This window comes from Lagopus muta, chromosome 10 (genome assembly GCF_023343835.1).
Source record: "Lagopus muta isolate bLagMut1 chromosome 10, bLagMut1 primary, whole genome shotgun sequence".
NCBI classification, from domain to species: Eukaryota; Metazoa; Chordata; class Aves; order Galliformes; family Phasianidae; genus Lagopus; species Lagopus muta.
This window is the reverse complement of record NC_064442.1, coordinates 17,331,263-17,346,601: the sequence shown is the minus strand read 5'-3', so window position 1 is coordinate 17,346,601 and position 15,339 is coordinate 17,331,263. Positions and strand designations below refer to the sequence as shown.

Below are 15,339 nucleotides of genomic sequence, written 5' to 3'. Positions count from 1 at the left end.
GCCAGCGTTGCAAGCTAAAGGAGAATAAGCAGTGACTTTCCACAAAGATTGCCCTAGCATTTTTTTTATCTGATTTTCCAGCCCAGCACTCCAGCCTGTCTTGTCAAACAAAGCATCTGTCCAGTTATAATTCAACTCTGCTGAGAAAAAGTGCTAAAATGGCTGAGTTTGGAATTGCTCAGACATATTTTGCCACTTAAGTTGAGCTCATTCACATTTGAAGCTAAAACAATCTAAATTGCATTTGAGTGTAAAGCATACTATTACTTTCTTGTGCCATATTTAAACGGTTATGTTGGAGGCAATTTGCACTAATCCTTGATTTTATATCCTCTTCCCAGCATTTGATTTATTGTGTGAAAAATAAAGGTCAATGGTCCCGAACTTGTCAAGAGAATTACTCCGTGTCTCAGTCATTGCCATTTCTCCCTTTCTCTGCTCTGTGTAATGCTGATCTTAGCTGCCAAAGTTTTAATTCTTCATGTCTGAGAAGAATGATAATTGCAACTATTTGGGTTTTTTTGCATTTCATTTAGCAGGTTTGTAAATTTAAGTAAAAAGAGCTGAGATCAGCAAAATGGCCTCTGGATGAGGAGTTACGAGATATGGTTTTGTGATAACCAGGGTGATGGGAGGACAGTTGGACTGGATGACCTTGTAGGTCCTTTCCAACCTTATGATTCTGTGGAAAGGTCAGTGGGTTATTCTGAGTTGTTGCTCACTGACCCGTTTTACCCATTCTTGTCCCCGTTCTCTTTGGTGTTTCAGAATGGTCGCTGCTCACAACAGTAGCCGTACCAGGTGAAGAGAGGAAGCACACAGACGAGGTTCTTACCATGCACTGAACAGCACGGCGTCACGCGCAGAGTGCTGGGAAAATGTCTGCTTGCAACACCTTCACTGAGCACGTCTGGAAACCTGGTGAATGTAAGAACTGCTTTAAGCCAAAAAGCTTGCATCAGTTGCCCCCGGTGTCTGAAAAAAAAACCCTCTCGCATGACAATCTGAAAACCAATGCAAACCAAAGCAACAGCCAGCGTGGCAGGAACACGGGGAGTTTCCGACCGCCTGTGGCAAAGAAACCCACGATAGCTGTGAAGCCCACCATGATGGTAGCAGATGGGCAGGGCGTGTGTGGCGAAATCGGCGCTCCGGATCATTGTGAGAATAAATCGGTGCCCGCGGGTTGGAACCGAAACAAAGCTGTCTTGCACAAAAAACCACTGAACAATAATAATGAAGATGAAATTGAGGGCTACAGCCACGTTCCTAGGCCTTACGGCAACAGTGATGGGGTAGGGAAGATACCAAATAATAATAATAATGGACTGACAGAAGTCTTGAAGGAGATCGCAGGTTTGGATACCGCACCTCAGCTGACTGGAAGTGAAATGAACTCGAGAGAAACCTTCTTGGGAAGGATAAATAATTGTTATAAACGATCGTTAGAAAGAAAGATTCCTCCAAGCTGCATGATGGGTGGGATGAAGGATTCTCACGGCAAGCACGTTATTCTGAGTGGAAGCACGGAGGTCATAAGTAATGAAGGCGGACGTTTCTGTTACCCAGAATTCTCCAGCGGAGATGAGAGTGAGGATGACGCGTTTTTTGGCAGCATGCAGGAAGAGCATGAAAGCTGGGATGAAAGTGATGAAGAATTGCTAGCAATGGAAATTCGGATGAGGGGCCAACCTCGCTTTGCTAATTTTAGAGCTAACACTCTGTCTCCTGTTCAGTTCTGTGTTGACAAAAAATGGAATACCGTGCCTCTGAGAAACAAGTCTCTGCAGCGGATCTGTGCTGTAGATTACGACGACAGTTACGACGAAATTTTAAACGGTTATGGGGAAGAGACTGTGATTCTGTATGGGCAAGAGAGCATGCAGAGCATGGTATCTTCTGATTCTACATCTCCCGATTCTTCTTTGACAGAAGAGTCTCGTTCTGGAACAGCCAGCAGCTCTTCACAGAAGCTCTGTAATGGAGGATTATCTCCTAGTACTCCCCAGGACATCAAATTGATTGAACCAGAATATGAGAGTCTCTGTGATAGTTTACAAGTGAAGGATGTGTCAAAAGCTTCCAGGAACGTTCCAAAGAGTCTCGAAACCCACAAGGCCGTCCTTGCTCTTCGGCTGGAAGAGAAGGATGGCAAAATTGCTGTGCAGACTGATAAACAAGAGAATAAAAGTTCTTCGGATGTTAGCGGTCAGGCAGTAACTATAAATTTGGTGCCTGTGGAAGAGCAAGCTAAACCTTACAGAGTGGTGAATATGGAACAGCCAGTTTGCAAGCCATATACCGTAGTGGATGTATCAGCAGCCATGACGAATGAATGTAAGGAGAGTCAGACTGAAACCTCAGAAGCCAAAAATACATCATCTAACCCAAGTTCGCCAGTAACCCCAGGCACACCTATTAAATCCTCTGCAGCATCGCCTGCACGAGTCAATGCCAATCTGAAAAAATCCAGTGCAATCAGGTATCAGGAAGTGTGGACTTCTAGCACTAGTCCAAGACAGAAGATACCGAAGGTGGAGTTAGTTGCTAACAGCTCTGGACCTTCTGTTCCTCCCAGGAAGACAAGCCACAAGTCAGCTCCTACTTCGCCTACAGCTACAAACCTTTCTTCTAAAACCATCCCAGTTAAGTCTCCCAATTTATCTGAGATAAAATTCAACAGCTATAATAATGCTGGCATGCCACCTTTTCCCATTATCATTCATGACGAGCCCACTTATGCTAAGAGTTCCAAAAATGCCATTAAAGTTCCAATTGTCATCAATCCAAACGCGTATGATAACCTGGCTATCTACAAAAGTTTTCTAGGGACCAGCGGAGAGCTGTCTGTGAAAGATAAAACTACCAGTGTAATTAGTCACACTTACGAAGAAATAGAGACAGAAAGCAAAATGACTGAAGCCATAGGAGGCAAACCCACTGAAGCAAAGGGGGTGACGAATAGCACTGAATGTAGACTCGGTTCTGTGGCTCAGAAGGTGCAAGAGTTTAACAGCTGTCTCGGTAAAAGTCAGATATCACCACAGAGAAGTCATAGCTCTGACCACAGCTCCCCACCGAGAATTCAGAAGGCAGCACAAGAACCTGCAGATGTGACCCCAGAGGCTTCTGCTCCTACCGGCAGCAGCAGCAGAGAGAATGCAAGCACGGTGCTTTCACAGATTGTGGCTTCCATCCAGCCTCCGCAGTCTCCTCCAGAAACTCCGCAGGCTGGGCCCAAGTCTTGCAGTGCAGAAGAGCTGTATTCCTTACCTCCTGACGCCGATGCTGCTAAGAACACCCTCGTACGACCTAAATCCCTGTTTACATCACAGTCTGAAGTAGAGTCATCCAAGACCACGGAAAGCACTGCCGTTAAAATGCAGAAAGACACAGCTTCACAGCCAGTTGCCACCAATTCCCCAAAGCCAGTGAGAGGCACCCCGAATACCGCAAGTCCCAAGACAGAACAAGCACCACCATTCCCTCCTCCTCGATCCACATCTTCACCCTACCACGCGAGTAATCTGCTGCAAAGGCATTTTAGCAACTGGGCCAAACCCAATAGTCCCACCAGGTCGACAGAGGCGGAGTCCATCCTGCACTCCGAGGTCCGGCGAGCTGCTGATGCTAAACCCAAACGCTGGATATCGTTTAAGAGCTTCTTCCGCCGCAGAAAAACCGATGACGAGGAAGACAGAGAGAAAGAAAGAGAGAAAGGGAAACTGGTGGGTCTGGATGGAACTGTGATTCACATGCTCCCCCCTCCTCCGGTCCAACGGCATCACTGGTTCAGCGAGGCAAAGTCAGACTCCAGTGAGAAGCCATCGATTGTTTTCATGTATAGATGTGAACCGACACAAACCGAACCACAGGTTGACCATCAGTACAAGAGTGGAGTGGAGTCTGCTATCGCAGATGTGCTTGCAAAAGACAAAGGGGAGACACAGGAGAAGTCTCCAGAGAGCTCTGAGCAGAAAATAACGAGCCATCCATCACCACCTCAGATCCTGAAGAAAATCCCCAGGTAACCTTCCTTACTTTTTTGCAGTGTAAACTGCACTGTGTATGCTAGCAAAAAGGGAAGAAATGAGGGGTTTTATTACATGTGTACATTTCTCAACACATATTCATTTTAAGGATCTTAAAGCGTATTCTAAAAATGTTTTCATGATATCAGTTATCAGTAAGAAAAAAATTACCAGGTACCTGTTTGGGGTGTGTGTTTGCAGGTCTGCTAATACATTGTAATTGCCATGTTACATTGGATCTGATACATTTCCCTGAATTTCTAGTTGAAGAAATAGTTCTTACGTTGTAGAAAAGGTAAAGAATTCCTCTGCAGAAATAGATGACAGCAATTGAAAATCAGAGATAAAAGCTCTGTGAGACATAAAAGGTGGTGTGCTAACTTTATCTCACATAGACGCGATAACAAGAGGTGCTAATTAACTTGATACGACATTGCAGCATCTCTGCCATGCTCCAGAAATAAGCCATGTGAAAAGTAATCATAGAAGGAAATTATCTATAAATAAGCAATCTACCTTCCACAAGGCCTTCAGCAGGTAATATACTTTGCCCCCAAGCTGTGTTGCATTCAGCAGAGCCCGCTGCTTCATTTTGCCCAGCAATATTGTTGAATGATCTCTTCTTGAATTTTTCTTAATCATTATTTACTAAAATCCTGTTTTGTTTTGTTTGAGCATATTTGACCAGGTTATGTATTTTACTCCTATAAATTCCTGGTACTCGAATGGCTCAGGCTGTGGTTTATTCCCCTATCAAGGACACACATGCTGCTTTGGCTGTGTCAGAACATGATCAGAACAGACACAGGTCAGAACATTTCCAGATACTCATTGTTTTCAACACATCACAGATTTCTTTGCCACGCTTGACATGTTTGCTGCAGTCCATCGTGGGGATGTAGTTTGCATTTCACTGAGTGCAGAACGCAGCCATGGATGTATCAGACCAAGCCTTCCAAAGTTACTGATTATACAAATCAGTTCCAAAATAACTTCACGTTTGCATTATTCATTGAAGCAATAACCTGATGGTAGGAAATGGGTCGTTCTGTAAACTTGGTGACTTACACGTGTGAGCCTCACAAAATAGCTGCGTAATGGCAGCGCCTTTTTGTGGTTTTTCCTCCTTTACTGCCTTATCCGTTAAAGAAAATTACAGTCATTTTAGATTTAAGATGGTTTGTGAATTGACTTAAGCTAACAGAAGTCCCTGTGTGAGCATACAGCTTGCTGTAAGCTGTTTGTTGTCTGCCTTGAAGTGAAATAAGTCTTCACTGACCAGGAGTGACCATCGCATCAAGCGGAGTTAAATCTTTTTAGATCACAGTTGGGAAGAGCTGTATGGTGTTCTCATGGAAGGCAGCACTGCTTTTCAGGTTGCTTGCCTTTTGTCAGACCTGGAAAGCTTTGGGGTCTGTAATGTAAGGTGATGATAAAGTTTAGCATAGTGTGATACAGGGCTGGATTTGGTAGATTTAAATTTGAAGCAGTTGCCCCAAATGCAGTGCATGCTGTAGCCTAAGGCTGAAGACAGTGGGGAACGTACCCAGGCTGAATAACTCTTCATGGGAGTCTAATCTACTTTCAATTAAATAGGGAGAAATAAGCAGCTTTAGAGAACCCGTGGCATCAGAGAGGTTTGTTCCCTGTAGAGGAACCCATATTTTCCTTTGTCTTCTGGAGGAAGTGGCTGTGTGTCAGTATCACGTCAGCAGCATTGCCAAATACGTTGCCATCAGGAGCTTCACTGCCTTCCATGTGCCACCAAAACAGTTTGCTTGTCGCTTCTGGTGAGCAGACAGGGGAGATGATCCAAGGAGAACACTGCTTATGTGGGGGTAACCTGCCCTGAAAGACTGCAGGCTGCACGCACTGCTGGCACTTGTTCTTAGACTACCCTAGAGATGGTGCTGTTCTCTTGTTTTGTGCTTTTGCACTCACTGGAGTCCCTTGGACCCATACTACTGAAGGCAGGTGGTCGTTCCATCCATATCTTATTCCAGTAGTATTATTGCTTTTCGTTTTCCTGCAAGCCATGATGATACAGGCAAAAAGCAATTTTCCCTGGTGGCAGTCAGAATTTTCCTAACATTAGAATTGAAATGTCTTCTTTCTAATGATTCTGTTCTGTGGTTTCAAAAGGGAAATGCACTGAAATGCTGCAATGGTTAGAACAGTGGATGTCTTTATTTTCAGTCATTTTTTTGTTAGCTGCATGCATTTTTAATACTGTTACAGACAGAGAAACCTAATACTGCCAATTTAATAATAAGTTAATTTATTAAATTAAATAAATGCACAATGTTTCCTTACTTTTCAATGGATTACAAAGCTGGTAGAGATTGATAAGATAACCACAAAGCAGGGCTGTCTGGAGGTACTTAAAGTTATCACCAAGAAGTCATTTCATCCTTTGAACAGCATTGGCAAAATACACAGTTGTTTGGGAAAGCTATATGAAAGAGCTTGGTATGATTTTATCCTTGTGGTGGTTTTTCTGTTTCAAGCCAGGCTGCATTCAGGGTGGTTCCAAAGGAGAAGGCAAATGCTAATGTAATGCTTATGCCAAAAAATTATAGGTGGATTAGATTTTGCTGGAAATCAGCAATCACATCAGCCACATTGTAATGGGATGGAAACCAGGTGTTCTCAGACCTCTTGCAGGGCTTTTGTGTGTGTGTGCAGCAGATGCTCTCAGGCAAAAGCTAATGCTGACCTCGAAAAGGAGAACAGGACAACGTCTGTGGCCTAAGCCATCGTAAGCGACGGAGGTGGAATCCACACAGAAGTTTAAAAAGCGAAACAAAGTCATCTTTCTGCTTCTTCAAAGGCTTGGTTATCTAATGGATCAGCACCTTGCTGTGGGGGTTTCCCAAGATAAAGTTTCTTCTCTCATTGAGAGATCATTGCTTACACCCCAGTAGCAGCTTTATGGATTGAGCCATTTCCTGAAAGAAAACTGCAGCTCTGCCTTCTGATTCTTCCTTTCCCATCTTCATAAACCACATCAGAACTGAACTAAAATCGTTCAGCCCTGTTTGTAGATCGCAGCATCTTGTAAATCAAGGTGCAGGTGAATTGTGTGCAGCCATTTCCATTCCAGTTCTGTGTTAAGCTGAGTAGTTTCCTTCTACAGCCACAAGTCACTCCTGACTTTCTTTTATGGTCTGTATGGGCCAGAGTTGGATAAACTGAAGATAGAACTGTATGTTTAGTGGAATATTTCAAGCAGGGAGGTCTGTGTATTCTTTCCATTCTGGTTTAGGTAAGAAAGCATTTCTTCATAGCTAAAGCTGGGATTACTAACCTCACCCCTAAGATGATGGTCAAAAGGATTTGGAACTAGGTTAACGATCAACAGACATGAATTTTCTTGGCCCACAGCTACAGAAGAGCCCTGCTGTTGTTACACCTTTCGAAATGAGTGAAATGCCCATTGTGTCCATGGTTGTGTATGTTTTGAAGATTTGTTTTCAACGTTTCCCTTAAAAAGCATAATTCTACGTCAACAATTTGGGTTTCTTTAAGGCTATTTTTGTCAAAAAAATAGCCTGTGGGAATTTTACTGGGCATTTTAATGAGTTCTATAGGTATCAGAGGACAATGAATGATCCTTAGATGCTTTTTGATGTGTTGATTGTCTTGAAGTTGCTGAATTCTGTTCAAACTGTTTATTGTAAATTACAGTAAGCCAAAGTTACACCAACAACCTGAATTAGGAATCAAATTTCCACATTTAGGTAGTTGAGAAAGACACTCTGATGAGGTGATGTAGATCACCAGGACTTAAAGGGCACTGTATGGGTTTGCTCTTCCATAGATTTTTAGCTGCTTTTGTTACATCACTGTTAAGTAAGGAAAAAAATAGCAGTAACTGGGGTGGTAGGCTGTGCCATAGCATGTATCACCCGTGGCCTGGACTTTGTGAAGCTGAACAGCATAGGAATAGAGCTTACACATAGACTCACTTGATTTAGTGGATCAGGAGCCAGGAAATGTAACAGATTGGAAAAGAGAAGGCTCCAGGGAGACCTCATTGAGGCCTTCCAGTACTTCAAGGGAGCTTACAAGCAGCAAGGAGACCAACTTTTTACATGGTCTGATGGTGATAGGATAAGAGGGGATTGCTTTGAGCTAAAAGAGGATAGATTTAGGTTAGATGTTAGGAAGAAATATTTTATTCAGACGACGGTGAGGCACTGGATCAGGTTGCCAAGAGTGCTCTGGGTGCCCCATCTCTGGAGCCAGGTTGGGTGGGATCCTGGGCAGCCTGGTCTAGTAGTTGGCAACCCTGCCAATGGCAAGGGGGGTGCTGCTGGGTGATCTTTAAGGTCCCACTCTATGATTACCATTCATTATTTTGCAAATTTTGATTAATAAATGGAAAATTCTGAACTCCTCTAATGCAGTCTGTAAAATGGAAAGACTGAAGACGTAAGAATGGCCAAAGAAAAGTGATTTTCATAATGCATAGTTAATCTGGAACTCATTGCCATTGAGTTTCACTGACACTAAAGAGCTTAGCAGGACGTCTCTGCTGGATTAGGAAATGCATTCCCATTATCCATGCAAACATTGCATTACAAAGACTTTTAAAAACAATAATAAAGAAGTACCAATTCTCATGCTTCAGGAATAAGCTAACTTGTAAATAACAGCAACTGGGAATAAACTTTATGGCTCAGCTATCGCGGATTGCCAGTTGTAAAGCTTCTTTCGCCTTCCTCTGAAGTGACTGTGGCTGCCACGTGGCAGTGATGAAAACTGAAGTGCACGAGGCATTGGAAGGGATTTTCTGTACCCACAGAGTACTGTGATCTGCAGAGATGAAGTGGTATGTGCTCAGGATGGAGGTTTGGGTTGGCCTTTGACCACCCCCAAACCATGAACCTCTCTGCATTTTTCCTCAAGCATTAATCAGTGCATTTAGGATTTGGTTTAGCTTAGTTAGCTGAAAACTGCTAAGGTCTGAGGGAGTCTCCCAAGGATCTCCTTGAAACTAAATGTATCTACAAGTTCTCAGGCTTTTTGTGTAAAATTAAGTCATCTTTTTTGTCAGGCTTCTCATCTCAACCTGTGTGAGTACTGTTGATTATTGCCCTGCTAATATCCACTGGCGAGGAGTGGACATCAAAATAATTGGAGTCTCAGCTGAGCGTAGGGCCATGTCAAGTCTTTGCTGTGCTTCTGTCACTGATTTCTGCTTCTTGGACACAAGGCCTGCCACAAGGACTGCTGTCCCTCAGCTTGACCTCTAGATCTGACCCAGGCCCATGAGGACACTTCCAGAACCACTCGCTTCTTTTTCTGCCTCGCATTCATTGCTGTTTATTAATCACTGATGGAGAAGGCATGCACTGAGCAGAGCAAAATGTGGGTCACACAGTAGCTGCGGTGCCACCGTCCTTACAAAAAAACATAACACATTTCCTGTTCTCAGGAGATTGAGGCAGGTCGAACCACATCATCTTACAGAAACTGTAGAGCAGGATAAGCTGAGGGAAGAAGCGGAGGCATTTGACCTTGCAGGAAGCTGCTTTCAGAACAATTTTGAGCTTGTACACGTGCAAATCTCAGGTGTGTGCTTTCAGTAATGTCTGAAGGACAGTCATTGCTATGTCAAGCTTTTTTGCCATGCGTAATTTCAGCTTGTTGAGGAAACACGTGCTGGCTGTGTATGGAGGGCTCCTCCCTCCATGAGCAGAATGGTGTGGTTTGTGCCCTGTGTGCCTGAGGAGCAGAGCTCCTTAAGGGAAGTAATTCATTTCCTGTGAAGTTTGTTTCTGAAATAAAGCAGGGAGCAGTAAAAGGCTCGGACAGGGGAGGCTGCACCCTCTATGGCAGAAGCTAAATATGTGCTCTTACGCAAGGCATCAAAGAATCCATCCTGGCAAAATATCTATAAATATCCCCAAATAAGGGGATAGCTTTCAGTATCACTTGCAGTCAACAAGAATATATGAATTTATCAGGCTTTAATGGTTCTGATCTTAAAGAACAGTTTGTTTATCAGACACTCTGCTCTACTTTTCTTGGACACTAACATATTTTTAACTGTTTAGACGACTGCACGAAGCAAAAGCAATCGTGCCTTTGGTTCTTGTAGTTTAATGAGCGAGGAGGTTTTCCCCTTTTGTTCCCCCTGTGTGATGACAGAGATGATTACAGGCTGGCTTTTTGCTCATTGAGTCAGCGTACGTATGCTTCATCTCTCAGGATCTCTCTCTCATCACTGTTAAGTTACAGGGAACCATTTCCTAACATTTCATGGCTTGACATCTTGCTGCAATTCAGTCTGTATTAGGTTCGGACACTAAAATGGGTTGGAATACCAGCTCAAGATTCGCTTACTTTTAGCAGTGAAATCTGAACCTGCTTTTCCTTAGCTAATTAACATGACTAAGACCATTGCTGTCATACCAAAACCCTGATGCAGTAGCTTGTGACCTGTTTTCCATGCACGGAAGCAGTGGAAGAGTTAAGAAGGCAGGGCTGTAACTCAGTGCTCTCCTGGGGCGCTCTGGCAAGTCCCTGGGCCAACCCCCGAAGGTAAACATGAAGGTGCAGTAGGTGTATCACTCTGTGCAGAGTTCAGCCTGTTGCTCACAGCTTGCACAACTTGTAGCGCATCAGAACACTGTGGAATCAATGGCTCGCCAGAGTTTCAAGACATGATTAAAAGACTCAAGAAGGCCCTGAAAGAATTTCCTTTAATGGGGAATTGTGTGAGTGAGTACAGTGGGTGAGTTGGTTTTTTTTTTCTTTCTTCCTTGGCGCTGTTGGTTTACGTTGTTTGGCAGAATGCTTTTGAGCTTAGGTTTAGCGTATGTGCTTGCATGTGTCTGGTATGGAGGATGAGTCTGCTCTGTAGCACACCAGTCAATACTAAGCCATGGCTTGGAGCCATGCTAGTCTTGCTGGACGGCCATGGCAGAGCTGCAGAGCTGTTAGAAACTCTTCCTTCTGAAAGAAAACTTCCTTACTGAGCAATGCGGGTATGTCTGTAATTCACAGCAGCGACCTGAGCAGGTCTTTAGTTTAATTCTCATCGTCTGAAGAGCCTTTTCACTGCTTTAATCTCATATGCGCTCTACTCGGGTGTTACCGTAGGTTAACTCTTTCATGTGGATCTGTTCAGGGCACGTGGAATGTTCTTCACACCATTGCTATGCACGGTACTAAAAATGAACAGAATTTTTAATGCTGATTAAAGGCTGCAGCTATTTGAAGTGGTGCCATTTCCTTCTTTACTAACAAGTTCTAATGAGTTTTGTTTGCAACCGCCTGCAGATACAGCTCGTGAGGCTGAGGGCAGAACAGCATGTGTGTGCTGCGCCATACGTGGGGCCTTGTGTTGTGCAAACTGTTGGCATGTTTTAATCTTTGCAGCCGGGTTGGGATTGCTAGAAGGTTGTGTATCATGATGTTCAGTATTTTGGCTTGGGATTAGAATGGAAAGACCTGTGCTTATCACTTATGTTAACTCTTTGAGGGTTCGGCCTGCCTTCCCACTGTAAGGATTTGTGCCGTGGAAACTCAGCTGCTCTGCCTGTTTCAAAAAGCAGATTTTTTGTTGCTGCTCATCAGAAGTTGCATTGTTTTAAGTCTTTGGCATAAAAATTAAACACCTTTTTACATGATGTGGTGATCGTCTTTTGGAGGAGGTGCTCACCCCTCACCCTTATGGAGGGCACGAGTATTTAAAATTCCTCCTGTTTGATTTGATCAGGATGGAATAATGAGAACTGATGGGTAGGACAGACGCTCTGAAGAGTTGGCTATCATCAGTATCTGTTTCTGTGAGTGAGGGAGCATAAAATACAGAAGTATTTTGGTCCATCTCCAGAGTGTTTTATCTGGCACGTTATTGATACCTGCTGCTACATTTTCAGCAGCACTGTTTGTTCGTTTAATAAACCTGAACACAGTGCTTTTTTGATATATTATGTCTAATTTTTAAGTCCTATTGCTGCAAACGTATCCATGAAAGCTGATTGAAGCCATCAGTTTGTAGTTCTGTGCCATAAGTAATCATAGTTTGATTAGAAGCTCATAGCTAAGAGCAGAGGAATGTTTTCCTGGCCTTTGTGACTGACCTGATACACAAGAAGATGGATGCTAATCCTGGAGAATGTCAATGGGAAATTGACAGCGAGGTTTCCCAAAGTCTGTTCCCAAAATCCTACCAGTATATGAAAATGCATTATTAAAGTTGTATGCATTTATTAACACTTACAGTCCCCTCGCTGTACCCCAGTATTTTTGATTTAGGTAAAATTATTCTAACTGGTAAAAGGCACTTTAACCTCTGCTGCTGTTGTATGAGTCCACATCTTTTATGCAGAGTCATTCCTGCATACACGTGCTGATTGTAGTCAGCTGTAAAACATTTCATTATCTCTTTTGTGTGAAAGGTAGGAATTATTTTTACTGTTTGAGTCAAAAGTTGTTTCACCTTAGTAGGAAAACAATAAGTGTTTTAGAAGGTTATTCTTCAAAGAAGAGGTGGGCAAAAGGAGCTTATTTCTTAATTTCCTTCCCTCTGTATGTCGTGCACGTTCTGGTGTTTTGCCGTTAGGGTCCAGCCCTGGTCTCCAAATGATTTTGTGCTGTTTCTTTCAGTCAAGTGCCCGATGATACCACGCTGGAGGACTTGTCCCCCCGCGTCCCAAGAGCCGTGTTTGTGAAGCAGGACAATGGTGGCAGTGCCTCGGTCATACCAGTGTCTGCTGTCCGCACCCCTCAGGGGGAGGAAGACAAAGAAGAAGCTCCACATCCCTCTGACTTGAATCCTTGCAGTGCTACGTACAGCAATTTAGGTAAATGCATACTTACAGAGGAGAATAAGAGTTAGATCCGAGCGTGTTTGTGAAGAACCTTGTCTTTCAAGCTACTTACTGCGCTTTCATAAAGCTGGTTCCTAAAGATATGCTTGTAATTTCTATTTACAGAAGGATAAATTATCTTGCCTCGTTCTGAGGGATACAACCGGGAAAGTAAAGATGGAACAAGCACAAAGGCTTGGGGTGTAGGGGGGGCGGGAGGGATCTATGGGGTGTTGTGGGGGGGGCTGGAGGGGGGGCAAAGGTGTCAGAGAGGCTCTAAGAATGCCTCAGAGATGCTTTTCAAAGACACATTGTTTTGGCTTGGAGAAGAGAAGGCTTCTGGGAGACCTGACTGTGGCCTTCCAATATTTGAAGGGAGTGTATAAACAGGAGGGGGGAATGGCTGTTTGTGAGGGTGGATGGTGATGGGACAAGGGGGAATGGTCTTAAACTGAGACAGGGGAGGTTTAGGTTGGATATGAGGAGGAAGTTTTTCACACAGAGGGTGGTGAGGCACTGGAACAGGCTGCCCAAGGAGGCTGTGGATGCCCCATCCCTGCAGGCATTCAAGGCCAGGCTGGATGTGGCTCTGGGCAGCCTGGGCTGCTGGTTGGTGACCTGCACACAGCAGGGGGTTGGAACTGGATGAGCACTGTGCTCCTTTTCAACCCAGGCCATTCTATGATCCTATGATCTATTTGGAGGAATTTTATCAGAGAGCCTTAATATACAGCTTAAATTATCAATGTTTTGAAAACAATAATTAGGTTTCAGTGTATTTCCAAGCTTTAGCAGAAGAGAGGGCCCTTTATTTTACAGTATCGCTAACTGCTGAAACATCTGCAGTCATCTTTTGTTGCCTGAAGCCTTTCTTATCCTAGTTTGAGAGTTTACCTCTCTTCTTTTGTATAAATGTAAAGTAGGAATATCCTGAACAGACTGCACCGTTGGCTCAGCTACCACTGAGTTCCTGAGTCATATGAAAAACTGCATGTACACAGGGCTTCTGTGGAAGGCAAATAAGCATCCTCCAAAGCACACTAACAATGTGATGCACCTTGTTTTCCAAAGTGTTTTGGTTTGGAGTGCTGTTAATTTGGGAGGACCCGCAGCCAGCTTTGTAGAAGAGCAAAAATCCCTCATTTGTTCATTTTTAGGAATATGTAAATACAAGAATAAACTGACTGCATTGAGGTGGCTCAGACATATAAGACTTTGGCATGTCCATACACGTTTGAGGGACTGGGGACCAAAGTTTTGAACCATCAGGTGCATACATTTCTTAAATATTTACCAATACTGTTGCATATTTTTTGCTGAAATGTGAATTTGGGGCTGAGATTGCCTGTTCTTATAATAAAGCATAATTAAATTCAGATTTACTGTTTATGAAATGTAAAGAGGAAAATACCTTGCCAAAGAATGATATCAATATCTACCAAGAAACTGCAATTCAGGAACAACTAAAATGTAGATTTTTATGGTGGAATTATCCAAAGACCTAATTAATTATTTTCCATTCATTGAGATATACGGATAGGTCAGCATCAATATGTCTTCCATATTTAGGACATAAATACATTATAGATATGATCCAGACAATAAATCTAGCTACATAAAACTGCTGATGTCTGGTTAGCCCATAATCCTAACCAGACTAACGTAAAAAGGATGAAGCCTACTGTAACATTTAATGCATGACATATCACTGCTCATGAGGAGTCACTGTTTTGTAGCCATAGTGTTCCTACAGTCAAAAGATTGCTTGCATTTCACATCCAAAGCAGTGTCATTGTGATTCTTGTATTTAAATCTTTACTCAGTTGAGTTCACTTCTGCAAGCTGTTAGGCCTGGTGGCAGCTAGAAGTGCTTTTGTTTGTAGACCTCTTTTCTTCCCACAAAGTGAGAGCAGTAAACTCATGTCAAATGTAATCATAAAGCATCGTGAAACTCTGGAACAGGTTACCCAGAGAAACTGTGGAACATTCATCTGTGGACATACACAAAACCCACCAGGTTCAGGGGGTGTCTGAGAAGGAAGGAGACGAGCATTTCGTTCCAAATCTTATCCTCACCCTCAGCTCACATCCAGCTTCACAGTCATCAGGGTACATTTTAGATATGAAGGAGTTAAAGTAACTTGTAGGCTTGACTTAGCCTGGCTTGGCAAGCTTTCTGCTAGTTGTTAAAAGCAATGCTACCCTAAATGGCACTGCGTTCTCTGGCTGCAGTTCAAACTTCTTCCTGGTTTATTTGAGCAGCTTCACCAGAATTCAGATGGCTGTCATGAGATGAGTAGTGAGGGCACAGAGCAACTCCTACTTATTTGCACTCTTCCACCACCCCAGCAGCAAAATCATATATTTTGTGGAGTTAACAAATACCAACGTGTGGAAATGAGAGATAGGATAATAAGGAAATAGGTAAGATAATTGAGTTAAACTATGCTTGCTTTTGTTTCAGCTGCAGTTGTATCTACAGT

At 43.3% G+C, this 15,339-nt stretch overlaps 1 protein-coding gene across 10 annotated transcripts in view; it reads left to right on the top strand.

Moving 5' to 3' along the window:
- The window catches only part of PEAK1 (pseudopodium enriched atypical kinase 1), a 95,332-nt gene that overhangs the window by 60,250 nt on the left and 19,743 nt on the right, over positions 1 to 15,339 (top strand). For 9 of the 10 annotated variants that reach the window (XM_048956545.1, XM_048956538.1, XM_048956541.1 and 6 more), the window contains 3 exons: positions 769 to 4,027; positions 10,657 to 10,773; positions 12,654 to 12,850. In XM_048956545.1, the coding sequence (XP_048812502.1) occupies positions 879 to 4,027; positions 10,657 to 10,773; positions 12,654 to 12,850 (3,463 nt within the window). In that variant the 5' untranslated portion in view covers positions 769 to 878. The remainder of the gene's footprint in view (positions 1 to 768; positions 4,028 to 10,656; positions 10,774 to 12,653; positions 12,851 to 15,339) is intronic. The other variant, XM_048956547.1, reaches the window with a different exon arrangement.